This window comes from Tenebrio molitor, chromosome 3, assembly GCF_963966145.1.
Source record: "Tenebrio molitor chromosome 3, icTenMoli1.1, whole genome shotgun sequence".
NCBI lineage: Eukaryota > Metazoa > Arthropoda > Insecta > Coleoptera > Tenebrionidae > Tenebrio > Tenebrio molitor.
In genome coordinates this window covers 26,426,436-26,453,973 of record NC_091048.1, presented here as the reverse complement: position 1 = coordinate 26,453,973, position 27,538 = coordinate 26,426,436, and the positions used below count along the sequence as shown (strand labels likewise).

At 36.3% G+C, this 27,538-nt stretch overlaps 1 protein-coding gene and 1 long non-coding RNA gene across 2 annotated transcripts in view; one reads left to right on the top strand and one right to left on the bottom strand.

Moving 5' to 3' along the window:
- Gsc (goosecoid homeobox) overlaps positions 1-15,735 on the top strand; it is a 17,836-nt gene extending 2,101 nt beyond the window's left edge. Inside the window, exons 2-3 of the mRNA XM_069041479.1 lie at positions 2,872-3,122; positions 15,246-15,735. Of these exons, the coding sequence (XP_068897580.1) occupies positions 2,872-3,122; positions 15,246-15,416 (422 nt within the window). The 3' untranslated portion in view covers positions 15,417-15,735. The remainder of the gene's footprint in view (positions 1-2,871; positions 3,123-15,245) is intronic.
- Positions 5,202-27,538, bottom strand: LOC138125917 (uncharacterized). The gene is made up of 3 exons (XR_011157553.1): positions 27,435-27,538; positions 14,616-14,728; positions 5,202-5,357 (listed from the first exon to the last, which is right to left on the bottom strand). It is a non-coding gene; the product is annotated as an uncharacterized lncRNA (long non-coding RNA).

Genomic DNA, 27,538 nt, shown 5'->3' with positions numbered 1-27,538 from the left:
TAAAGCGACACATAAAAAATTTTCATTGCAAGCTGGACCAGACAATCATTTATAGATACCCTGAAGAATGTTTGTTTATCATTTTTTTCAAAATGTTGGATGAAAAATAATGCACTTTAATTAACAAACAACTTTTTAAGAAAACAAATATTTTTGCAAGAGATTTGTCGATATCATAAAAATAAAGCTTAGAACTAATTGAAAAGAAATAAGTAAAATATTTAAAGAAATAAATAAAGTTCTACATGAGGCGAAGTGTGAAAAAATGTTTAGGTAGTTTGCGTTTTGCAGCCATGAAAATTTGTTTAGGTTTTTATTGTACTGTAACTTTTCACAGAAATTCAGAAAGAATTTAGAGCAAAGAACAAAAAACTAAACAAAACCAAAACGTTTTAATTAATTTCCTCAGGTAGGGTAACAATCCCTGAAAAATTGCATTAAGGTTCTTAAAGTTTCTTTAGCGCTGTTTTTACGGAATTTTAGCATTTTATTACTTTTACTATAATGTTATTAATGTGTGTTAAATCTGAAAATCTTGCCGGCCATTTTATTTCGTTTAACGATTCTTATGAAGATAAAAATTCGATCTAGATATATCTTCCTTGAAATATTATAATTAATTATTAATCGTTGTAATTAAAATATTATAAATACGTAGTTAAAATGCATTCACTTTGTTTGGGCATAAAAGGAGGCCATGGAAATGTTGCATTTAATTTGGTAGTAAAGCTGTCTGTTGAATTAGGTTATGTTTTTCTAAGTTTGAGGTTATAAATAGCATCAATGTCTAGAGCATTATTGTCAGTTTTACTAGTTAGCAATAGAGGAATACTCAGACGTCGCGGGAAATTCAGCAACATGTTATGTTCATTTTGATAGGTCCGCACTTTAGTGACGGAAATCAAACAGTGTGTCCAACGTTAAAAAAATAAATGATGGCCTATTTTCAATCTTAAAACGAGGAGGGTAAAATGCCTATTTTCTAGAGGTTGGTAACACATGTTTTTCTTTTTTCAAAAAATCAGAAGGGATTTAAAATTTGTTTATTCAACAAGGCCAGGTATTTTAATTCATTCGCCTCCGTTGACAATTCGTGAAATGTTTTATCAAGTCTTCCAAAACTCTTTTAGGAGTCATTTGTCACATTGTTCTTAAAGATGATGTTAACGTGACTTAAATCTGGAGATCTTGCCGGCCATTCTATTTCGTCTACCGATTCAAATCGCAATAAAAATCCGACCCAGATATACGCGTACTTTCCTCTTTCCTCGAAATATCAGCACATAGAATTACGCTTGATTTGACCTACAATTAAAATTTTTCTTTTCCTTGTTACATCATTAAATAATTTTAACGTTGCAGTTGTTATTTTAAGTGATTTTCTTCCTGGTAGCATTTTCGCAACATCGATTTAAAAAAATAGCTCACAGAACCTGATCAGAAAACGGCTACGTTGTTCAGGAAAGAAACATTTTCTTGGTCCCGTAGCTTGATGGGTGCAGTTTGAATAACAATTAAGTGCAATTATAAAGAGAATCATTAAGAAAACAAACAAGATCTTTAGATTATTGTAAAATTTGGAATGACGCCAGCAAACAAATCAACTCAAAGTGCATACTTAAAATGTTCTTGTCGAGAATTAGGAAAATCCAGTACAAATTACTCATTTTCCGTTCGTGTAATGTACTTTAAGTAAAATGCATTCACTTTGTTTTGGCAAAATGGGAGGCCATGGAAATTTTGCATTTAATTTGATAGTAAAGCTGTCTGTTGAATTATTAGGTATATATTTTTCTAAGTTTGAGGTTATAAATAGCGTCAATGTCTAGTGCATTGTTGTTTGTTGTCAGTTTTACTAGTTTGGGGTAGAAGAATACTCAGACGTCGCGGGAAATTCAGCAATATGTTATGTTCATTTTGATAGGTCCGGAAGTCAGGCACTGGTCCGTACGTCAGGAAATCAAGCAGTGTGTCCAACATTAAAGAAATAAATCATGGCCGCCTATTATCCCTAAACAACGTGAACGATCTTTGCTCTTCAATCTGAATCTGTCATTTTTTGTGATAACATTTATAAAGACATTTATCATCGCAACATTTTTTCTGGTCTTGGAGAATAAACTCGACCAATCTAACATCCAATTTAACATCATCAACGGACAAGATTACAATTCCTTTCGAATCCGAGTGGCGGCGTCGTTGGAATTCTTGTTGGTCGAAGGAGGTCCGAAAGTTTCGCACCTTTCGCCATTCTTCGGTCTAAATCTAGCGTCTAAAATAGAGCCATTGAAAAATAACGTGTCGGTTGTACAACTGATCATCATGCACGCATTCACGCCCGAAGCCCGGAATAACTAAGTAGAAAATCAATAAGTGTTGTGCAAATCCTCTAAGAATATGGAGATTCTGCGGTAATGTGACGAGGATTGGCGTCTGATCAAGTGTGAATTCACGGTGACTTAAACCCGTAAACATCACCAGCAGCAGGTGTGCTCCGGCTGTTTGTCTACATTTTGCATTTTCTACTTTAGATTTTGATCAGATTCCTCACACACACCCACCTCCCCCATCCGTCCACTCGTCTCGGGGGGGACGAAACTCCGAACGAAACGCGTCGTAAATAATGAAAGAAAAAAACTTCCGAAACCAAACAGACCATAAAAGTAAGCTTTTAAACATAATTCCCACAAGATTAAAATCGCCTTATTTAAAAATCGCACAGTTTTTAAGTAACTTCTCTTAGTTCGTTCGTGCATGCGAAAAAGGGGGAAAAACGCGCCGCCCCCGGCGACCTACTAAGAAAATATTATTACTTAACAATATTCAAACATCCCCGCGAGCGTCCCAGATTGATTCGGAAAGTTTTTCCAGCCATGGCGTACCCCGGCTTATATCCGGGATACGTCCACGCTCTCGCCGCCGCATCCCAGGCCGCCTCCATGGCCAACGGCGGCCACCACCCCCAGCACCAGCCGCCGAAGAGGAAGCGCCGCCATCGCACCATCTTCAGCGAGGAGCAGCTCGAGCAGCTGGAGGCCACCTTCGAGCAGACGCACTATCCGGACGTGGTGCTGAGGGAGCAGCTCGCCCTCAAAGTCGACCTGAAGGAGGAGAGAGTGGAGGTAGGTGCCGGAGGACGTTATTAACTACTTAAGGCTCTTGATTAAACACTAAGCCGGTTGTTGGTATTGGCGACAATGCGTAAAGAAGTAGTTAATGTATGTGAAGGTAAGAATTCGAGTGGACACTCGAGCCCCGTCAACGAGAAGTTGCTGACGCATCCGCCAGCCACCCAGAATCGCTCCCCGACACCGACAGCGAGTCGGACAAGGACGGGAGCGGCGTGTCGAGACTCGAGAGCGACGAAACCTCAAACTTTAAGTGGAATTGTTTAAAACATAAAATCAGTAGCTTGTTTATACAATGATTTAAATGTTTACCGGGAGCAAATTCGATGTTTGAAATCGACATTTTTGTTGACGCAACGCGTACACCGCCCCCAGCGAGGTCCTCGGATAATTGAGGTGTTTGGTTTGTCACGGCTATGCTCTTGCTCCTTCGCATTTTTTACCATTTAACGCGATCAAAACACGAATCGACTGAGCCGTTTTAATCCTTCACTCCTTGGACGATCATACGAAAACAAAAAAAAATTCAAATCGATTTGCAACGACGAATGGGGGCGTCTTTACTCCCACACCCACCAAAATCTGACGAAACTCCTTTAAAACAAAAAGTGTCTCGCTAAAATTAATCTAAAAAAAAAAGTTGAAAGAAATGTCTCTTGTTATTATCTATGCACTTTCTAAATTGTGTAACAACTAAAACTTTTGCCAAACACTCATATTAAATTGTAAATCATACACCATTAGAAAACATTTGGTACGATTGTCGTGACAACAATAAAAATTTCCGCGAATTTTTTACTACATATTTCAAAAAATTAAAACATGCTCGTACATGTCAGTAAAACATTTTTTAAACCACTGTTACCATGAAAACTTGATCACTGCAGGTTTCATATTTATCGCAGCCTTTCACTCATGCTTTTGTCATTGTTCGACGTCTGCGACTCGTGCTTATTTCCACATTAACAAAAGCAATCGTATTTACACGTTAAAGATTATAATTAAAAAAATCTTTAATATTGTTAAGCAAATTTTGCAAATTTTTAATAAGTACATACTGTTAAACGGATCCTAATTTTTTTTACAATTATCCCTTCAAAAATATTAAATAAAATGTTTGCGTTTAATACTTACAAATAACGACAACCCAAGCTGTTTCATTGACATTTTGATAATTTGCTTTAAATTTAACTAGCTGGATTATTTACCAAATCTTACCAATCGGGCTTTTTAAATTTTATGTTATTTATATTCTGAGTATGCATCAGGTATTCTTAAATTTACCAACATAAACATCGTTCACTTTGTTTCGGCATAATGGGAGGCCATTATTTATTTTTGTAACGTTGGACACACTGTTTGATTTCCGTCACTAAAGTGTCTGACATGAGGACCTATCAAAATGAATATAACATGTTAGTGAAATTCCCGCGATGTCTGAGTATTCTTTTATTGCAAATTAGTAAAACTGACAATAATGCACTAGACATTGATGCTATTTATAACCTCAAACTTAGAAATTCAAGAGACAGCTTTTACGCAAAATTTCCATGGCCTCCCCTTACGTGAATGCATTTTATAAATACGAGTATACCTATAATTATTTTTGACATGCATAGGTATAATAAACCCATTTAATTTATTCCAAATAAATACCCTACGACATCCCATATTTCCATAATCATGAAGCCTTTAGTATTTATCTGTGACTCAACAAATCTTTTACCAAGGGATATTTAAAGATGTTGATTTATCACTCAAGAACTATTTTGTTCTAATCTTCTAGAATCCACTTAATTTATGCTTAGACAAACTAAAGTCAGTCCTTTTTTCTTCTGTAGGTAGGATGACAACCGAATAATCAACTAATCTTTTTCGTTTCTTCGTAGAATGTCCTTTTAATTTAACAATAAGACGAAATATAGTGACGGATAACCCTTTTGTAAATTCAATTTCTTTTTCTACCTCTCTTTGATTTAATTTAAGCTTACAAAAAACCTGATTCGACCAGCAAAATAAATAATACTCAGGAATAATTTTGAAAATAAGAATTTTATTTGATTTTATTCTTCCTCCAGCGCATGTTGCAAATGTCTACTTTTATAAGCAAACACCATAACACCTCATTTTGCTTAGAAATTTTTGAACTTGCACAGAAGAAACAATCACACCAGTCATCAAAACAAATATTTCGTTCATTCTGAGTTGCTTCTGAAGTTGAAGTTTAATCTGTAAATCAAAAGCAAATCATGAAGTACTAAATCAGAACAATAAGGCGCGTGTTCTATTTCACTCCTAAGAACTGTAAAAAAATTGCAATGTCCTAGACCAAAACTATTTCACTTTTAGGATGCCAAAAACCAAAGTACTTAAACATCTTGAGAAGGACAATTCTCGAAAGCAACAGTTACAACAGGTTCAGATTTTGTGAAGGAAAAAGAAACAATTTCGTTGTAGTAAAAGCAAAAAAGACAGTCGAGAAGGTAACTTTTTTCAAACAAACACGAAACAGATACGACTAGAAAAGCGTTTTATGATTGACATTTAAAAATTTCACAATTTATTTAAAAAAATCAAGAATGTACTTTGCTCGTAACCATGGAAACAAGATGAAGACAGGAGAAACTCGATAAATAAACGACGCCATTACTGTATCAGAGTGTCTTGTAAAATGTTTTCAAAGAATTGTGTATAAAAACCGGTAAATAGTAATTTTCGTTTTTATACGAAACGAATAGATCAAATTCGAAATACTGTGAGCTCCAAGGTTTGTGCATGGAAACATATTTCTGAATTTTGTGTGGAAAGAAGCTTACATTTCATCGTGATTCTTTTAATAATAGGTAATGTTTTAAATTCTGTATATTACTTCGTTTAGAGGTGAATGTAGGAGATCACCAGCGCTAGAAAATGTACAGTTGAATCAAGATTTGATTGGCAGACCACTGAAAAATACTTAAGTCTGATTGGTTCAAATATAACGGGTGTTTTTTTAAATTTGGCGTCGAAGTTGGCGTTAAAATGTCGATTGTGGACGCACCACAACTCTGATCAGCTGTTTAAATCTAACCTCACTTTTTGCGTGTCAGTTTGAAAAATCAGTCTTTCTTAAGACGAGTGGTTCATCAGATGTTTAAATCTAACCTCACTTTTTGCGTTGTTTGTGTTTTTAATTATCAGTTTGAAAAAGCAGTGTTTTTAAGACGAGCGATTCATTCACAATCGACTCTTCAAGGCGAACTTCGAGGCCAAATTTAAAAAAAAAACACCCTTTTATAAATAATACACGGTGATCAAAAAGGACTATTTGAGTTGGTAACGCTGAATTTTATTTTTAAATGGTACAGTCACGGCCACGGAATTTCGTCAGTCTTTGTCATTAGCTGTGAAACAGGTTGAAATTTTTGACATGGATGTCAATTTGTTAATCAAAAACGTTACTGGTGGCATTTTGATTTTTATTGTGCGTGACAGAATTTCTGTCAAAAAAATTTTGAATGTCAGCATGACAACAAAGCTTGACAGTAAAAGAATTGACGAAATTCCGTAGCCGTAACTGTAGATACAACTGGGGTAACTTCCGCTTGTTGACGGCTTGACACTGAAAATAATTATTGTTTTGTATTTCAAATTTAATTTCTTTTTGCCATTAATTTTTTCTCATAACAGTCACAACCTACAATTTTGTCGCTGTTGTTAATGTTACGTCAGATATCTGCCAAATAAACCAGCAAAACATACACGGTTGCAGTGTTGCAAATAGTCGAATAAAAATGTTCTTACTTTACTCTTCTTATCGGGGATAATCGAAAACTAATGAATGAAGGTGTGTGTCATATCATTTGATAATTTTTTTAGAGAAATAACCGATCCGGTCCCCTCATTTGTCAAATTGTATTGGCGATTGATCTTAAAGGGGTCCGTCGCGAAATTGGCAAATTTGCAGCGTCAAATAAATAAGTGCCGCCAACCCGAGGTGAGGTTAGTTTGCGTCAATTAGGTGATTTCGAGGGGGACACGCGATACCATACAAGGAAATCGTTTTATTTACATAAGAGAGCAGGGGCCTCCAGGAGCCGGGGGAGAGCAATAAAACCGCACTCTGTCGAAAGCCTCCCTATTATCACAGCTTTATATGGGAAGCCCTGTTTCTTATGCGAGCAAATTAAGCTCCGTTCTGGGATTTCAAAATAAGCAAACAGCTCTTTTTTCCGCGTTTAATATGAAAATCGACCGGAGTGTGAAAAGACGACGGTGGTGGCGGCGGCGGCGGGGGAGGGAAACAATTTTTTTTTCACCGAAACGTCGGTGCCGCCGTTTAATTTCGTCGTTTTTTGGCCAGGTAATAAATAATACCAATTAACGCGCTTACTTGAATCTCAAAGACTGAATTTAAGTCAGTTTTATATAATAATAAGCCTCGTTGTCTACTTTGTTCGCGTCACCTGCCCTTTGATCCGACGCTGTCAGGCGAGACGCTGTCGACCTGCTCATTTAGAACTAATTCCAATTTATCCATTCTCGTTACCCGCGTCGTTATAAACGTATGATATGATGTTTGCTGCGACTATTCTTCCGGAAATCCAGGTTCGACTATAACAAACGCCTCCTCTCTCTGATGCTGCTCCAACTACCAAGGGAAAATTGAAACAATCACGCCTACGATTGCACACGGTTAGCACTTCCAGGACAAATCCCCGATGGGGACGACACAGAAACAAGATGCCAAATTGCAAACACCCAAAAGACACTAACTTAACAGCAACTGTATACATAGTACTACAACTGCTGTGTATTTCTTATTCACATGCAGTTCTTGCAAATTATTAATTGTATGTCTAAACACTACATCTTTTAAATGAGGCTACAAAAGAAATCAAGAGGAATCAAATCAGGTGATCGGTTTGGCTACAATTCTATACCTACTTATCAAATGGCCTGGGTATAGAAAGAACAGGCATCTGTCAGTTCCACATCATCCGGTCGATTTATAAATGCTGACCAATTTGTATAGTTTTGAGAGTTAACGAAAGCAGAAAAGTGAAACCAAGCCTCATCAGAAAAAAAGTTACGTCTTGCATGTCACTAGTAAGTAAATTGTTTTGTACCAATGGGCAATGGCCCAGGTGGCGACCTCGACTTCGTCTCGGTCTTCAATCTCTGGGCTCAGCACAAAAAGACTCACTTCTACTCTTAATGATATAATCTACTACTATATCCTCTTTTTATGACACTAAATATGAATGTTTTTTGGTCGTAGTCAATGATAAAATATATCTTTGCTTTGTCAGTGACAGAAAAATTATAGAACTGGAGGAACTACATACAAGAAAAAACTTCATTGCTTTTTTGTAAAATTTGCAGCCACAATCGACGTTCATATCTGCACTCGTGTGACGTTTTAAGTGGCGAATTAAGTAAATTTCGAACTTGCTTCGATTAAACCAACATCTTCCAGGTCTTAAGTGCTTGCGGTATTGAACAAATCGACGTAAAATATTTGAACTAGTCGAAAACTTCGTCGAAACTAGAACCATGTGATCGAGAGTGTATTGTAGTTTGCAAGATTAATTCGTCGAGATGGTAAAAATTCCCGGAAACGCGAACGTCGACGTCTGCAGCTATTACGACTTCCTCGAGATTGCTTAGAAAAAGTCTTGGTTGTGCGAAATAATATTTATATTAGATGCACGCCGGGTTTGGATACGTTTGTTCGTCTCGTGATTTTTTCGCGATATGAGCGTCTTCCAGTGTTGCGCGGCAGCTTAACGAAATTGAAAAATGTTATCTGAAAGAAGATAGTTATTTGATAAAGTTAGAATCCGTAGCCGGGAGGCACGTCGTCGCCAGACATATTTGATTCGTCAGATTGAATCTTTTTCTTTGTGCAAGATCTGCGAGGCGAAGCTTTATTTGATTATATTATACATTCAGAAACAAGGCATTCCTCCAGTTTCTCGTTTTATTTCTTTATTTTTCATCCGACGTATCGAGATATCCTGCGGATCAATTAGCATTAGGCCCGTCCTGTGCTCCGTCCTCTCCTATTTTCACTGAAAACAAAAAACAAAAAAATTCGCCTCCGCCTGGGACTCGCTCCTTCGCGATTTGCGAACCGAAAGCAGCCGGCCCCGGATCAGGGCGGCCCTTCGCGATATTTTCCCGCCGTAATCGAGCTATGATAACGTCTAGCGAAGGAAGACTGTGAAAACATTCGCTCCATTTGCTAAACTAACTAAACTGCTTTGCCTGTTATTTATATTGCGGGGACCCTCCCGCCGCCCCCGTCTTTCATCGCCGGATCCGCCACGCCATTCCTCATATTTAAATATCCATCTCTCGTCGGAAAATAAAATCCGCGCCGTTTAATTTCGACGGATAAAGGAGAGAGGCGCTCGATTCCTTCTTCCCAGGGTGTTGTTTTTTTTTTTTGTCGCCCGTCCTAGACACCAGAGCCGGCTAAGTGCATTAAACGGGGGGATGATAGCATCGTAAAAGCGATGGATTTATCCGCGGGGAGGTAATTAATGCACCTGTCAGCGACGGAAATCAAAGCTGGATCATCACCCCTTGATCACCGGGAAATCTATGGCGACACACCCCGATTCCTGTCGGCTGGCTTAAGAGAGTGAATTAGAATAATTGATGGGGACTGTCGCATTAACTTCGACGGAGTTCCGCAGGGTGGGACGACGCGACCGGCGCTCTTCAAATATTCTCTTCGATTCCGACCCAAATCGAATCCCACGTCCCTCCGATACGTTCGAAGCTTTAATCAATAACATCTGACATACCTATTCGTTGCATCCACGTGCACGAAAAAACGAGTGAAATGCAATTAAAACAAATAAAATTTGTGAATCGAAGCATACAGGGTGGATGCGCAACGTCTTAATTTTTTTTTACCCGTGTTGTTTATTTTTGAGTGTTGTTATTTGTGCAAATTGGGGCGTTTTCGGGAGCCTTTGTCCAGGAGGAGGCGGCGTAATGAAACGCGAGCTCCAATTAAAAGTGCGCCTCCTGAACTTAGTACAGAAAGTCTGGTAATAAAGTTGGCAATAAATGTTCTGTTCGGAAGTTTATGATTTTATGTTATTAAATTTCTATTTAGTGAATATTAAGCAGCAACTCCTTAATTGGTGTAATTAAGGACGTAATAAAATATCTTAAAGAAAAGCGCGCTGAAATCAACTTCTCTGGCAAATCTAAATTTGTAATTAACTAACCGTTCGGAAAATAATCAAAGTTAAGCAAGAGTTAATGAGGCAAAAGTTGAAGCAGCTCAGTATTAATAAGAAACATGCAAATCGTGAAACAACTTCATTAATATTCTTTGGGTTCATTTGGAACGTTAATTTGATACAACCCGCGGTCCGCGCGCGCCCCCCTGTGGAAGCCCGACGACCGTCCAGAAATTACCGCATTAATTTCGCACTTTTTTCCTCCGCCTCCTCCTCCTCCTCGTCCGAGGATTGTTGGACTGGGAGCTTTCGGAATTGGTTTCTGAATGCATTTTTAATGGCAGTCGACTGGCCGGACAGCCGCATCCGTATTGTCTCTGTAAAGCCGCAAAGAAATCGGCTTCCAGACATGGTAAAGCAATTACTGCAAAATTTAAAAGTGCCTAATCCACTTAAGGGACTCCGGACCGGAGGTAGTACATTGTTAATGGGTCTGTGGCAGGGTCGGGATCGAGTCTCCGAAGACGACGCGGAGGACACTTTCTTGATCAAACCCGACTCTTTCCATTCGGCTTTTCCATCAGCGAAACAAGTCGAGTACGAAATTGGTCCGATCGAAGATACTAACACTTTGAATGGTATTTTTGTAATGTGATTTCGCGAATAAATTAATTGGACAAAGTCCTTTATGGATAAAAGTGCTTGAATTTGTAAAATAATTAATTAATTATGTATTCTGAAAACCTTACGAGGGTTAAAAATATGTAATAGAATATTTTGTCCTTTGTTATCGCGACAAATGCGCTTAAAATACTCAATATTCAAAGATTTCAATGAAAATGACAACATTTGCACTCATAATACAAAGTGCTTGTAAAAGAACGTATATCAAGAGTCCTGTGAAATTCTAATATATTTGACTTTTGCCGTTCTGTAGCATATAGTGGTACCAAATAGAAAAACAGAGGTTATGTAAGTCCATTAATGACAAGTTTTCAATAGACTTTGCACTGTTGTAAGATGAAAATTAATTAGAATAAAGAAAAACTGAAGCAAAACAACGAAACGTCGAACTCACAACTGACGCTAAGATTTCATATTTTGACATTTGACTGTTGACGTCTGATTTAATGGCTTTAACGGCTCGACCTAGTTCGATACAATAAAACTGTAAAGCCGGACAATTCCACAGGTCTCTTGATATATGTACATATGTACGTTCTTTTATAGACACTTTGTATGTCAATGAATACAAAAACATAAACGTGTAAAACGACCCTATGGATGATACAAAAAAGAGAGTTAATGATTTCTGTATTTTTGGTTTTCTATTTTTGGTTTCGTCTTTTTTATAAATACTCTTTTGACCAACCATTAGTTACAAATTATCAAAAAAATATGATTTAATTTAAATTTAAATCCATTAAAATGGTAAACATTCAATAGAATTTCCAACTGATATTGTGATACAAATGAAGTCTTCAAATAAATAAAATAACCTCGATGTCAGTACAATTTTTACCAAATCCAATAAAAAATACCGAACAAAGATTTTCTTCTTCTGAAATCGGTGATAGTGTAAAACTATACATACATATGGATACATAATCTCATTTTGACCATCATTTTAATGTACAGTTGCGGAATTAAAATTTCGGGCAGTATTGTCAATGTCATGATATAAACTCTAAAACAACTTTAATAACGTTAATAACCTCATTTGTGGTATAATAACGGGTAGGCAACATATCAAAGCGATGATTTAATTACACTCAGTGCAATTAACTGAAAACTCAAAATTCAAAATTGATTGGGTGACTAACACAGAAAAGTTTAATTTTTGAATGTCAGTCATGATGACAGTAGAAGGTGCTTTACAGAGATTTTGTTGAAGTGACAGAAAAATACTGACCGAAATTTTAATTCCGCAACTGTACATACATTAAGTTAAATTAAAAATCATCTTGTTAAAGAAAATAATTCACACCATTACGTGTTTGCGAAATAAATGACATTTGATATCTACAGTTTGACAGCTGTTCAGCTAATGAGACTTTGCCATAACGTTAACGGAAACAAAAACATGCACTAGACCGCTTGATCACAGATTTTTTTGAACAGACGTTAGGTTAGAATAATATATACATGATTTTTTTTTGTTTTGGCATAAGAACACTAAATTAGCTTTTTGAAAAACAGACAAAATCCAAATTTCAAATTAAAAAAATTATTAAAATGTCGCCCATCCATGTGTCCTTCGCTCGTATTTTCCAGTAGTTATTTAAAATTAAGTATCTAATGATAATTCGTTGAAAAAAATGTAAAAAGAAAATCTACAACAAATAAAGAAATAATTGCACGAAAATGGAATAAGCCAAAGGTGACATCTTAATTATAACTAATTATGTATTATAATCTGTAACTATTATACAGCTGTGTAAGGTCTATAAAGTAACTTTGCAATGATCAAATAGTTTATAAAAAAATATGTTTACAGTGAATTCACATTAAAAAAAATGTAACTAAAGGAAAGAATTGACAGATAAACAAAGTCTTATAAGAAGCATTTTGTAGCATGCACGGGTTTAGGGCATGACGAGCTTGCGAGGAGTACGAGTAAGTGCTACAAAAATCCAGATATCTACACAGTTTTTTCTCTACCAGTTGCACTTTTTAAGCCATTTTTAAGTGAAAATTAACAATTTTCAAATTTGAGGAAATTCGTCGTGGTTGGCAACAAATGTCATTTTGTTTGGAAGATTCAAATTTCAATTGTTATTACAAATTAAAGCAAAGAAATACGAGATTATGATTATGTTTACAACAATTGTATCGGGTGTCCATTTAAATTTACTATCAAAGTAGGCACTGAACAGTCGATTGTGAACGCACCACGGATTACAGATCACAGATCAGCTGTTTAAAGCTAACCTCACTTTCTGCGTTGTTTGTGTTTTTACTTTAATCCGTGGTACGTTCACAATCGACTTTTCAACGACAACTTTGAGCTGAAATTTAAAAAATCACCCGATACATCTAGGGAGAGAAGGCTTCATTTTTTCTGAGGTGTAATTTATACCCAAGGGCTGTAAAATACCGAAAAAATAGCTTCCGGGGTGTGTATACAATTATTTATTTCACTACCCAAGTAAAATTTAAAACGAAAAAGTAAAAAAAAAAACACTTGATTTACGTCTTAATTGACATCGATTTGAAAATTTTCTTAACAATAGTGAAATTTATTTAGACAGGTAAAAGGTGGATGTGGAAGATTTTTCTGCAGAAGACCCTAAAGAAATTGCTGAAGCAGCAAATTCGATTCTTATTTGACTTGTGATGAAAACTTCTCAGGGAATTTTTTGAAAAATTATTCACCTAGAGAAACTCATGATTTTTATATTTTTGAAACTTTCTTTTCCTTCGGTCTCGAAAAAAATGTTTTATGATCAAAACCTTCAATTTCATTAAAAATTACGATTTTTGATTAGCTGACGTGACACAGGACAAGACAAAACCAAAGATTTGCAAATTCCGAAAAAGTACATGAATTCTCCAAACTTGCGAAAAATCATGAACCGACTTATTTGATTGACAGACACCAGCTCGTCTGTAATCCCTCATTAAACATTCGGCGTTAAAGAGCCCGAAGGACCACATTACCATACAAAACAACAATTGCAAATCCCCACCTCCTCGTTCCTCGCGCGTTTCCGCCAAATTTTTCCCCGAAAACGTCCGTTCACGCACATGCACCCGCTGACGGACGGTTTTTGACGTGATTTTCTTTTTCGCATAATACGGCGCCCTCTCTGTGTTCGGGTGGCCCCGGGACACGATCAATGTAACTGTAATTAACCTTCCGTTGAATTTTTGATCCACTTGAAACAATGAAATGTTTTGAGACTAAACAAAATTAGCCCTCCCCGATGTTGATACGCGGTAATAGAATAATCTGACTGCGGAACGACGCTGCTAAAACACAGAGCGGGCGAAACGTGCTCTCGCCGTCTCTCCTGACTAAACAGCGAATGGGAAAACAGCCGACTTAATTGAATTATGGCGATGCTGGGAAATTGTAAATAATAGAACGCATTGTGGCCATCGATGGATTATTGCGAGGCTGAAAAGCGCCGATCCCCCAAAAAAAAAAACAACCACCTATAGGGCGGACCCGAAACAGTCACCACAAAGCTTCAATTCAAGAAACTGTCAATCTCGTTTATCTACTTGTGAAGCTTTTCCTTGGGTTTTTTTTTCGTGTCCACCCTGTACTCTTCAGACATTATTGTTGATCTCAATTGATTACCTGACTATCTTGTAGAGTTGGGGTATGTGGCGAGGAGCTTTGGTCGCGGGGAACCCCCGGAGCGCCTCCGCCTCTGGAAAAAACAGCAGAGCTGCGTGTGTACCCACGTTAACCTAAAACAAACATTCAAATTATTTCAGAGAAGTGATTGTATTTATTAATGCGATGATATGAGGTATTGGATGTGGATTTAGCCGGCATTTGCAGGCGAACAATGGAGGGATTATTAAATATGTTATTGTTAGTCCTAACCCTCTGTATTAGGAGGGCTTTAACTCCATCTCGAGAACCTCGGCGGCGACCGCCTCTATTTATTTTAAAAAGTGCCAGGAATCGATCTGGCCGAGCTTAACTCGTGCATTCCTCCAGCACCAGGATTACACCGGAATTTTACGAACCGCACTAGTTGCGGCGGTATCGGTCTCGAGTAATGAATTTTTTTAATTCAATTGCCCTCGCCGAATAAAAAGCTTGCATTGTTCCTATTGTTCGTCGAAAAACCGCCTCTTAACCGGAATTATTCTGATGCAAATATCATAATTGTATTACGGCCCCGTCCACTTCGGCGCTTATGAATATCTGAGGGTGGCGTCGATGATAATTAGTTTCATTGTTCTTGGAAATTTGCAGGTTTGGTTCAAAAACCGGAGGGCCAAGTGGAGGAAACAGAAGAGGGAAGAGCAGGAGAGGATGAGGAAGATCCAGGAGGAGGACGTCTGCAGGGCGACCGTCGAACAACAGAGACTCCTCCAGCCGCAGAACTTCAGCGACGAGGACTCGTCCGATCTAGAGGTGGCCTAAGAGACGGAGGGTGTCGACGGTTTTATCTAGTCAATTGTTGCTGTTCTGTATAAATGTATATTGTTTGGTTTATTTAGTGCTTCATTATGTGCAAATATCGACGACGCTCGAACTTTTATTCGATCGGGTCCTTGCTTTCGGTCAAAATTTTACACGATGTTAGATGATCATGTTGAGGGTTTGCGTTCTTTGTAAATACTAGGTTTAAGGTGACGCTAAGTTAAGTTATGATAACGTTGTTGTATTTTAAATTACGTCTCGACAAGTTAGAATATTGATGCATGCAAATCCACATATTTAACTGTAACATATGACAAAAATAAAAATATCATTTTCGTACAAGTGGCTTTTCTTTCCTTAATTCCACGTGTTTCAAAAAATTTTCCCAACTATCCTACTTATCACAAGGAGAAATCCTTTGCTTCCAAAAAATGAAATTCCGTAAGTACAGAGAGTCCTGTCAAATGACATTATAATCACTTAAATACTAGATACTACGAGTAGTCATAAAATAACCTCCCAATAAAGTAAAACAAATCTCCATAGGTACTTCTATTACTAAATCTAAACTTAACTAGCGTAAAAAAAATTATTTTTGGTCCCCATTTGGTCCCTAAATATTTTTCCAAAATGTAATAAAGCTCCATCTGCAGAAACACTTCAAGAGAAATACCGTGAGATAAAAAAAAAATCAAGTAAGCTATGACTATCGATACCGTGCCTTCAAATAAATTCGGAATTAGAGTAGGCTTTGATTTTATTATGAAGTTGGTAATATGGAATTTTTAAAGGCACAGCAGTGACCTTGGACAGCACAATACACGTGTTTAAACGTCAATTGTCAACCGTTAATGGACAAAAAATATAAATCATAGCCTCCTCTAATTCCGAACTTATTTGAAGGCACGGTATTTCAATCCTTAGAGACTTGACGGTTGTCAAATCCAGCAATATTTAAATTAGTGCCGCGGTGATAGTGATTAGTGGTGGCTTTGTCGATTTTTTTTGGGTCGCACGGTGTAGTAGCTGGAATGGAATAAGTAATACTGTGCAAAGTTTGGTTATTTGTCTACAAAATGGCACTGTTGTTGTTCCTAAGAAAACTTCCCAGGGGGCGATTCAAAGAGTTTGGAAAAATGTTACAACTTCCCCTCAGGTCCGGGTCCGTTGTAAAGTCCAGTTTTTACCCATTTGCGATGACGTCATTATCTAGTAACTTCACGTGTGTTTGAGCTAGGATCAGAAACAAATTTTAATTTATCATAAATAACTATTATGTTTCAAATTTGTTGACAATTGCTCCAAAAGATTTTGTTTGTAATCAATGTACTAAGTGAAATAAAAAATTGTCAAATTGACAGGAGCGTAAAATAACCACAAAGTAAACAACATAAAACGTACCGCTTTTTATGTTTTTTTCTGTTTCTGTCGTTTCAATAGAGAGCAAACGAATAAGGAAATCGTGAAGTCACCTCAAAAGGGTAAAAATTGGACTATAAGAGTTTTAGGTTATGTAAATAATAAACCAATAAACGAATAATTGAATTTAATCATAAATATCCAAAAAGACGTGAGGTAAAAAGCAAGGACCTATATCTTATACAGAAAGAAAAATATTTGAGGATTAATGATGTCAAAAATACATTTGTTTTATAAAAGGGAATACTTTCACAAGTGTCTGTCAAAAGGGGTAGCAATGCGAAACCTTGACAAGCAGGTTCGAAGAAGAAAAATGCTTGATTACCACCATGAACATTTGAACTACCGTTAATGATTGTCGATTTATTCAGTGTTACAACTGTCCCTTGTTACAATTAGTCCCCAGTCTACCCTACTAACTTATTAATTATCAAAATGTGGAGAAGATAATGTTGACCAAGGAACAGAAAGCATGCATGGTAGACATACATGAGAAACGGAAATTTTGAAAACATTAATTCCTGGATGGGTCCACACTGGAGTCTAAAAAATTTGAATTTTCGAACGTTCCAAATCAGCTACAGCTTGCTCACGATCTCGCTTATTATTATTGGAGCCAGTAGAAATATTTTGGAATGTTTGAATTCCTAATGAATCTTGTGCAAACAAGTTGAGATTCGGTCCTTAAATACACGAGTTTGTTATCGAGTCTTAAACTTATTTTGTGTCCTTAACTGACGAAATGGCGTCTTTCGCTATTTTTAAATTTATTTCATTCTTTGATTTTTTAAAAGAAATACATAGTACATTCTTCAAAGAGCGTATAATGATGGCTATTATTCAAGAGGATGTAAATGACAACACGAGCCGTAGGCGAGTGGTGGAATCGTCCGAGTGAGTAATAGCTATTATACGCGAGTTGAAGACAATATTTCCTCCACGACTATACCAAAAAAAAAAACAATCTTTGAAAATTGAATTTAATTTGACTTTTAATATTTGACAATTAAAATTGTGCCACGTTTAGCTGTTGCTACGCGATGCGCGACTTGTTTACAAACGCATCCGATTGGCGATCTGCCGGTGAGAGAATATCAATACGGGGGATGTGATTGGCCGACAGCCGTGGGTTTTAATATTTTCTATCACTGGGTGTGGAATTGATATCACTCTTTCCTTGAGTATCCAACAAAAATGCATTCATTCTTTAATAGTCGTGGGGAAACAATTTTCCACAAAAATCCACTTCGGTATTTTTCCAGAATTTTTAAAAATTTCAAACGGCCTTAATTTCCTAACTAAGACAACTGGATTCTTATTTCAACGTTCTATTTTTAGTCCTAAAGAGCAATTGATTTGATTAGATATAACAGTAGCGGCGAATATCGCAAAAAACTCTATATATCATATTTTTCCGCCCAACTTTTTCTCTAATGATGTTGTTGTAGCAATAATTTCTTGTTCTTTGAAATTCTGTCATCTAGATCGCACCAATCTGAACTGGTTCACACTGGAAACGTCAAGAAATGTCTGAATTTTTGACCCGTCCAAGTCAATCAAGTTTGACACAATCTCCCTTCTTATTCTTATTGGTGTTATAAACACCGTTCATGTTGTTTTGGCATAATGGGAGGCCATGATTTGTTAGGCACACTGTTTGGTTTGCATCACTAAAGGGCCTGACATGCGGACCTATCAAAATCAACATAATATGTTGGCCATGTCTGAGTATTCTTCTAATGCAAACTTGTAAAACTGACAACAATGCACTAGACATTGACGCTATTTATAACCTCAACTTAGAAAAACATAGCCTAATTAACAGACAGCTTTAGTAGTACCAAATTAAATGCAAAATAACGTAATTGATTTAAAAAATGTCTAATATATTTTTATTTTTGAATAGATTTTTATTGCGCTACTTTGACAACCAACTTTAATTGTCCCACTTGCACTCTTTATATTATATATTCTGAATTTTCTGCTTTTATCCTGTGTTACAGAAATGCCTCTCATACCTTAGAGTAAACACACAAATATTAATATTCCTTTAAGCAATATAGAGTCAGTTCGTAAGTTTAATTGTCCGAAATGAAATCGAAATTCTTTCTACTTTTTTCTCCAATTTAAAAAAATAAATGTCATCGGAAACCGACTTATCGCGGAATCAGGCAATTCAAAATCAAAGAAATTCCTTTTCGAGAGGATTTCCCTTGCCATTCAACGTGAAAACGCTGCAAGCATTTGGGGCACTTTTCCAGATTCCGCATTATTATCGAAAATTTTTGTATTGTAAATCAAAAATGTTATGCAATTATGTCATCAATACAATTGTTCATAAAAAAATAAATAACAACATTATGGGTTTGTCATAAAATCCTCTGCCAAGCTCTAAGAGCCGTTAAAGTTGCTGTTGACACATTAATAATAATAATCGTGATTCGGAAGTCACGTTAAGCCATATTGGTCCCGGAATGAAATATAATATGTATGATAAAGATAAATTACGATTATGAAAGATAATATTGTTAACATTACTTTTAAAAAATATTGTTATGAATGCATATTTCATAGTTATTAACGAACAACAAACACAATTAACTCCACCAATAAATTATTAGCGAAGGGTAAAATTAATTATTTTAATAATTATTAAACGACAGCGCTTAAAAATCATCGGCGTGGTGCAACGCTCTAATTTACGCAGCCAAATTAATTCAAACATACCAAGTTCGTTATTTTAGCGACGATAATGATTAAAGTCAATATTATTTTGTTGCAATCGCACTCAGCTAATTAATCTATTAATTACCCCACCCTCGCCGAATCTCCCACAGATCGAAGTCTTCAAATCTCCCATGCTAATGTGATTTTTGTTCATAATTCGCTAATTACACCCATCCTTTAACAATCATCGGTAAATCAAGACCACAAACTACATTAAATTACTTAAATGGTTTCGCCCAGATAATCAACTGGTTATTTTGTTTGGCTTCCTGTATCGCATTAACTTAAACATACATAAACCACGTTGTCCCGACCAAATTGGGGTCCAGAGCGGGGGCATTTTTGAAGCCTGAATTTGAGGCAGCAATTATGTCGCGGTCCCCTCGCACAAAGTGAGCAAACAAATCGTTTTAATTATGAAGAGAGACCCTAGAAGTCTTTCCTTCCAGCGACACCACACCTAGAGTGGTGCCCGATGTTTCTCCACACATCAAGAAGTTTTCCACAAGAATTTGATCGCGTTAAAATCTCAAGACCAATCGAATGTGTCGAATGTTTACCTACTCCATAAAAATTCAATGCGGTGCAGTTCTGGAGATGTTTCGGGTTGGTGTCTTTCCAATCCGAGTTGATTCGATTTTTTTCGTGATGATGATGCACAAAGTGGACTTTTTGTTTCGGGTAACCCGACCCCGGTGGTGAATTAGTCGGGGGTTGTTTGCTCTGACAATTTTCACGGCAACTTGAATCTAATTGGTGGTGGTCTATCATCCGTGTCCGTAGAGCAAACACTCAAGACCGACAGCTGGTTGCGAAATGTCCGAAAAAATAGACAAATTGTTACATCTGAACGTTATTATTTTAGGAGGCATCGGCAAATATTTGCGGTGTTGTCGTTTGGACATTCAGACGGTGTCGTCGATCGAAACGGCAATTTCCCCGAAGATGACTTTCAAATTTGCCAGTTGAAGGTGTTGAAAAATAGACAAATTCTCGGTTTGCACAATGTGCGAAGGTAACTCAATTTAAAAATTCCATTTCGCGTTGTGCGATCCACTTTGTGACATGATGGGAAACAAGAATAATAAACGAATCATGTGTACGTGCAATTTTTAAGTTTGTTTGTCATGTACGTCCGTAGCGGGGAAGTGCCGGCAATTTTGTTTATTTAATGTGTTTAGTGCGCAACATGTAACAATAAAAAATTAATTAACGGGACCGGCTTTTGATTATTTGGTTTTATATTTTATTGTTTTCGTAACGGAAAAAATGATGCTAGAATAACACGCTCGTTTGATTGACGATTTCAAATGGTATTTTTTTCGCCGTTCTGTGTGCAAGTCGCACGATCATCCCTTTAATGGACAATTGGGGCGGTCGTAATTAGTAATTTAGCTGGGCGGGGGCGTCGATGCTGTTGACAACGGAGCCGAGTTGCGGGGATGCCGAGGGTGACAAATATAAATATTTTTTTATTTAACGACACTTCCACACGGCCACTCGAATTTATTTCAAATCGAAACAAATGTGGAACCGTGACTGTCTTTATTTGTCAGCACAGGAAGGGTCACAAAACAAACTACAACATGTTTCAACTGATTATTATTATTTCAATAATTTGTATTTTTGGTTACTCTGCTATTACAACAGAATCAATTGATATTTATGGTAGCTTAAAATATGGAACACTTGGACCAAATCTCATCAAAGTCGCCTTTTGAATTTATGACGCATGTGTTAGCAGAGATTTTTTTTATTTTATCTAATGCCACATTTTTATCGTGAAAATTTGACATAATATGATTTGTAAAAATTTTGAAAATGGAGAATAAAATTATGTTGTTGAACTCGAAATTTTTTGGAGCACGCTTTTTAAATTTGGCCATAGCGCAGAAAATTTTTTAAGGCACTTACAGTGTGCTCTAATTCGCGTTGTTTTGGCATAACGGGAAGCCAAGGAAATTTTGCATTTAATTTGGTAGTAAAGCTGTCTGTTGAATTAGATTATGTTTTGTTTGAGGTTATAAATAGCGTCAATGTCTAGTGCATTGTTGTCAGTTTTACTAGTTTGCAATAGAAGAATACTCAGACATCGCGGGAAATTCAGCAACATGTTATGTTCATTTTGGTAGATCCGCACTTTAGTAACGGAAATCAAACAGTGTGTCCAACGTTAAAAAAATAAATCATGGCCTCCCATTATGCCAAAACAACGTGAACGGTGTTTGGTTCTGTATTTTTTATTATTAAATCATTTTTATTTTCAAATTCTCATGTCACTTGTTTAAAAATTATTTTTATTTAAGATCTAATTACACTTGGAAAGTTAAAATTGATAATTTGAATTCAAAATAATTTTCACATATAGTCGTTTTCAACGACATCCGTGCTGTCAATGTCATTTTTAATATGTTGGTGCAGATTGTACATACAAATTCATAACCAGGATTCAGAGTATAAACAAATCCTAGTTAAAAAAATGTCAAACAAGAAATTGAGGTTATGGTAAAAGAAAATAGCTATTTCGTCAAACATCAACAACAAATAATAAAATTCAGTTTTCAACATGGTGTAAAATACGGTTAAACTAGGACATCCTCGGAATCCAAATCAGACTACATCTTTTCTGTGATTTGTTTAAATTTATAGAAAATAATTTGAATTTGTCAATTTGCCGCGTCAAGCTAAATTACCAAATTAGGAAATTCAAAATTACTAAACCGAAATAGCAAGTAATGCCAACATACTGTCATAGTGACAGCACGGATGTCACTGAAAACGACTATAGGTGTTTTTTTAAATTTTTGTCTTAATCTTTTATTGAACAAAATTTCAAAATCACAATTCTTGTTTAGGTTCTTTGGTCCCTTTAGGTAATTTTGTTGCGAAAAATTCAACTAAAAATTAACAGTTTTCACAATTTTCCTTAATCTTTAATTTTCTTTAGAATAAAATCAAATGTCATCGGAAACCGACTTATCGTGGAATCAGGGGATTTAAAATCAAAGAAATTCCTTTTCGAGAGGATTTCCCTTGCCATTCAACGTGGAAACGCTGCAAGCATTCGGGGCACTTTTCCAAATTCCGCAATATTATCGGAAATTTTTGTATTATAAAACAAAAATGTTTATGTAATTATGTTATTAATATTATTTTTTACTTAAAAAAAAAAATTGTGAAGCTATTTTTTATTTAAAATTTAATATCTACATATTTACCACCTGAAATCATCTGGAATTTAATTAAATAATTAAATACAACTGTAAATTTTTACTTAATTAATATTTCAAAGAAAAATACTCATTTTTCTTATTCCGAATAAATATCTTATTTCGTTAATTCTTCAACTTCAATTTTCTTTAAAATTAAATACTTCAAGTTCGATTTTTTTAATTTTAGTAAATTTTAAAAAATTCAAGAAAATTCTCAAATAATAGTAGATACGTATTTCTATACGCTGTGCCAAAATTTAAAAAACCATTTTAGTGCAAATGACTTATATTTCACTGACAAGTAATAAGAAATGTCATGAAAAATGTGTGTTATTTGCAATGTTTTTTTTATTTTGGCACAGCGTTTATATATTTTTTCTACTTCGGTGTCACAATGAGCATTTTGTGACACCGAAAACAGTTTCACAAAGATCAATTTTATAGCATCGTTTCTAGTGATTATTGAATTTGGGGTTGTTATTGAAAGTAAATTTCAGTGTTAAATGTAATGTCACTTGAACCTGAATGCATGTTTTGGATCAAAATAAGCTACAGTCTGTTTTTTAATCAAAGAACCACAACACCGCAATTTACACCTAAAATAGAGCTGACAACATTGTACACTTTTGACATAGGGTGAAAAATCTCATCATATAAAAATTGAGGTTATTAGAGATATTAGAAGCGCAGCATGTTAATAAAGTTAACAATAACTAATAACAACTAACTTGAAAGTTTAATAAATGTCTTACTTTGCCAGGCATTTTTAATAACACGTTCAAATTTTAGATGCGAGTTTGCGTACTTTCAAGGACATTAAAAATGACAGGCGTTGGCTGGTATAGCCGACAGATATCATTAAATTTCCTAAATTTAGTAAAATTTTATATTTGCAAACCTAAATCAACAGGTCGTGGTTCTTTGATTAAAAAACAAACTATATTAAGGGGGTAGATTCTTATTGTAACAACATCTGGGAGACCATTTAAAATGTAATTTTCAATGAAATGACATTGCTTCGTCAATACCAACCCAATTGCATTAAAATAAAAGTCACTAGATAATAATTTTATGTTTAAAAAAATTAAATTAATGAAGGCGAAGTAGAAAAAATAGTATGTTACACTAGTTGCACAAGACATGTTGTCGAACTCGTTCCTTTAGAACACCCCTCACTGCGTTCGTCGTGTTCTAAACCCTCTCGTTCGACTGTCTTGTGCAACTCGTATAACAATATACTATTTTATCTACGATCGTGTAAAAAGCAGGCACTTTCTGCACTAAAAATCGTTGTCAAAGTTGACGTTTAGTGAAATGACGGAATCGTGCCATAAAACTTTTAGTGCACGCTTTTATGGCACAGAACTGTCAGAATACAACAATACAATTTGTTCGAAACATTGTTTAGAAGTAGGTTACTAAACGACTTGGTTCTCAAACGACTTTGATTATTCATAAAATATTGAATCAATGATAATTATTTTATACAAATTTGAAACCGGTGCGTTGATCTCACGATCGTAGATAAAATATTGTAAGACATAGGTGTAAAGTTCCTTTGTTGCACTCACATCCTTTAAAATACTCCCACGTACCTCGGTCGTATTTTAAACCCGTTCGTACAATAAAGGATAACTTTTTACACTTATATATAAATAACTATTATTTTGTTGTTCTGTTTCCTTTATCCCTTTTTGTTAATTTATTTAAGTCACAACGGAGATCGTAAGGTATAACTTTTACAAAATATTAAGTCGTTTCTGGATTTTACTTCTTTTTAGACAAAATTACGACCAGAATGTTACAAAAAAATTAACCAATTTAGACTTACATATGTACTTACTCTTTTTTTTATCAATTCCATTCTTCTTTTTTTTCTATTCAAAATTTCTTTCTTATTCAAAGTTAAAACTATTTAAATTTTGTATTATTGTTCCCACTAAACCTATATTTATTTTGTTATTAACTTAGTTGTCCGAACTAAGATTTTAAAATAAATTTTGCTAAATACAAAATGACACCTTTTTATCCTTTCAAGTTTTTATTTTATTATAAAACCACTCCCAAAACTTTTACAAAAACTCAGCTTGAAAACGTAGTTTTTGATGAAAACTAAATATTCCAGTTTTAACATTCCTGGAATCAATTAATTACATTTTGAGACATAAAACTAAAAAAAAAAACTGAAACAGACATACTTTAAATTTATTTTGTTTTATCTTCTTGTCTGCAAAACCGTTAACATTGATTTGATTTTTTTGCACTTGACAGAAATCCAGACGAATTCTTAGTTTCAATGATTGAATAATCAATGGCAGTTTTAATTTTCTTCATTGTTTTTCAGCTTGCAGCACGGAGGGCTCCTTTGGACGCACCAAATCCAAAAACCGCATAAGGCGCTCCCTTATACAATAATTACAGTTTAATGTATGGCAAGTATCGAATTTCACATCCGCCGAGTTAAATGTGTTAATGGATTTACATACGGCAAACACAGGAGACCTCCGAGCTTATATTTGATCTGGTCACATATGTCACATATTAATATCACCGAAAAATGGGTTAAATTGACTAGAAAGTTCGACAAACACGCCCGAAAAGACCAATTCTCCGATTGACAAAGATCACGAAAAAAACACAGATCTTTTGGCCCCTTCAACCCATTGTAGGCGAACTTTTCGATGCCACTTTTGATGTCGTCTTAGCCGGGATTACAAGACGCACCACGAAAAGAACAACCCCGACCGACCGTTTCCAGCGCAAAAAAGCTCTCTTTGTTTTCGGTAATTTCGAACTTGCATCCGGTCAATAAAACAAATTACCGGTATAATCTCGCACTTACAAAGAAATCCACATCCCCGGGTGGCCCTGATTTAAATGAAGTTGGCGGAGCGTGTTCGCCGAGGGATTAAGAATCTTTCGGCATGTTGGAGCCATTCTTGGCTTACCGGGTAGCTTTTCATCCGAAAGATTTCAAGAGACCGCATCTAACACGATCCACAAACATTCGATATAAAACGTGAATAAACACCCGGTACAACAAATTTAAACGAATCTACTATATAGTTTGAGCCGCTTCCAAGACCGCCGGGCCCACTTTGAATATTGCAACCGCGTCCTGGACGGAATCGCACAGTTCTTGGCAGTTTCCTGCGTGTGACGTCACCGGCTACACAACGTTCGCACATAATGGGTGTTTGTCGCCGATATCGGGCCAGATGTGGATCAGGGTTGAATCGAAATAATCCCACCTTAATCCGCACGGTAGATTAGTCAATTTGAATGTGTCGATCAACGGGTTTGACAGTTGTGATGTAGGTCGCAGCAGATTAAAAGACTCGTTCGAATCTTAAATCTGATAGGGAAAAGATCGATTTCGTTAATCCAGAAATGGCCGCATCTATACGGACAGTAGCTCGGACAATGGTCCGTCCTAGAAAAATTAGTGTGTCGGGTATTGAGAAGTTAATGTGTAAAATTGGGCGGTAGTTTTCAACCGGCTCAGTTAAATCTGGCGTTAAAGTCGGAGGGACCTCCCCGACGCACGTCAAAAATTTGCCGTTAATTAATTAAAATCGAACAGGACGGCGGATAAAAGTCGATTCAAACGCGATGGATAAAGTAATTAGCACGATGAGTTGATCCAAAGTACAGCAGCTTTGGCGCAAAGTTGACGTTGCCAGGATAAACTTTCACAAATCCCCTTGTGACGGCCAGACGCGACAAAAGTCCCGTTAATTCGTTAAAATAAAAGTTGGAAATTAAATCGCACCTACAAGGGAAAATTGTTGTGTTAAAAATTCAACTAGACGCGGCCTTCGTGCGGCTTCGTTAATCCCCCTCGGCGTTAATTAAAATTGAAAAAATCACAGCCGCGTATCGGCGACGAGGATCGCTCTGTTATTACGTCCATTCCGGTTGGTCAACCTTTGTGGAGAGCCCTGTCAGCCAGTATCGATTACAAACAGTTTAAGAGCACAATTGATAATCCCGTGTTTGTTGACAGGCCTCCGGTGGGTACCTGGCGGACCCCACACGAGGTGCACACCTTGAAAGAGACCCCCGGAGACCTCGACGCGAACCACAAATGCAAATCAATCGACTGAGTCGGAGAGATGACGACTTCTTCCTTGCAAATTAAGTCGTCCGGAATTGTTTCCGTCATTAAGAGATTTTTCGATTTCGATTGCTGGATAGGTGCGGTTGCGAGGGGCTGATTGGGTGTCGGTTCGTCAGCTGGCGAGGTACTTAACGCCCTTTCAACACCTCAATCTTCCCCCGACTTGATATCGGACACCCCCGATATAATGGACTGTTGTCTTATCACTCCTTATCACAATAGTACTTGACTGTACCCCGATTGCAGCCTATTTCGGACCATTGTTGTGTCGAGGATATGAGCTGACATCCGCACTCTCTCATAATGCTCAACCGAGATGCTCTTCTAAAGCAAATTTAAACGATAAAGCGAGATCATTGTTTGGACGTTTTAAGGCAATTTGCGGACAGAACGGGGCGCGAGGCGCCTTTGTCCGTCTTTTCTGCTCATTTTACATCGCCGGATAACTTTTCCCCTGATCGTTGTAACGGCCACCAAAAAATTCTTGCAAAAACTTCAAACGCTACATTTTATCCAAAATGACAAACACAAAAAGTTTACCTGATAAAAACACTTGACATTTATACATTTTCTTCACACCGAGCGAAATAAAAATAGAAATTATCTTTGACACTTACACATTTTTGACGTACGTATTACTGAAA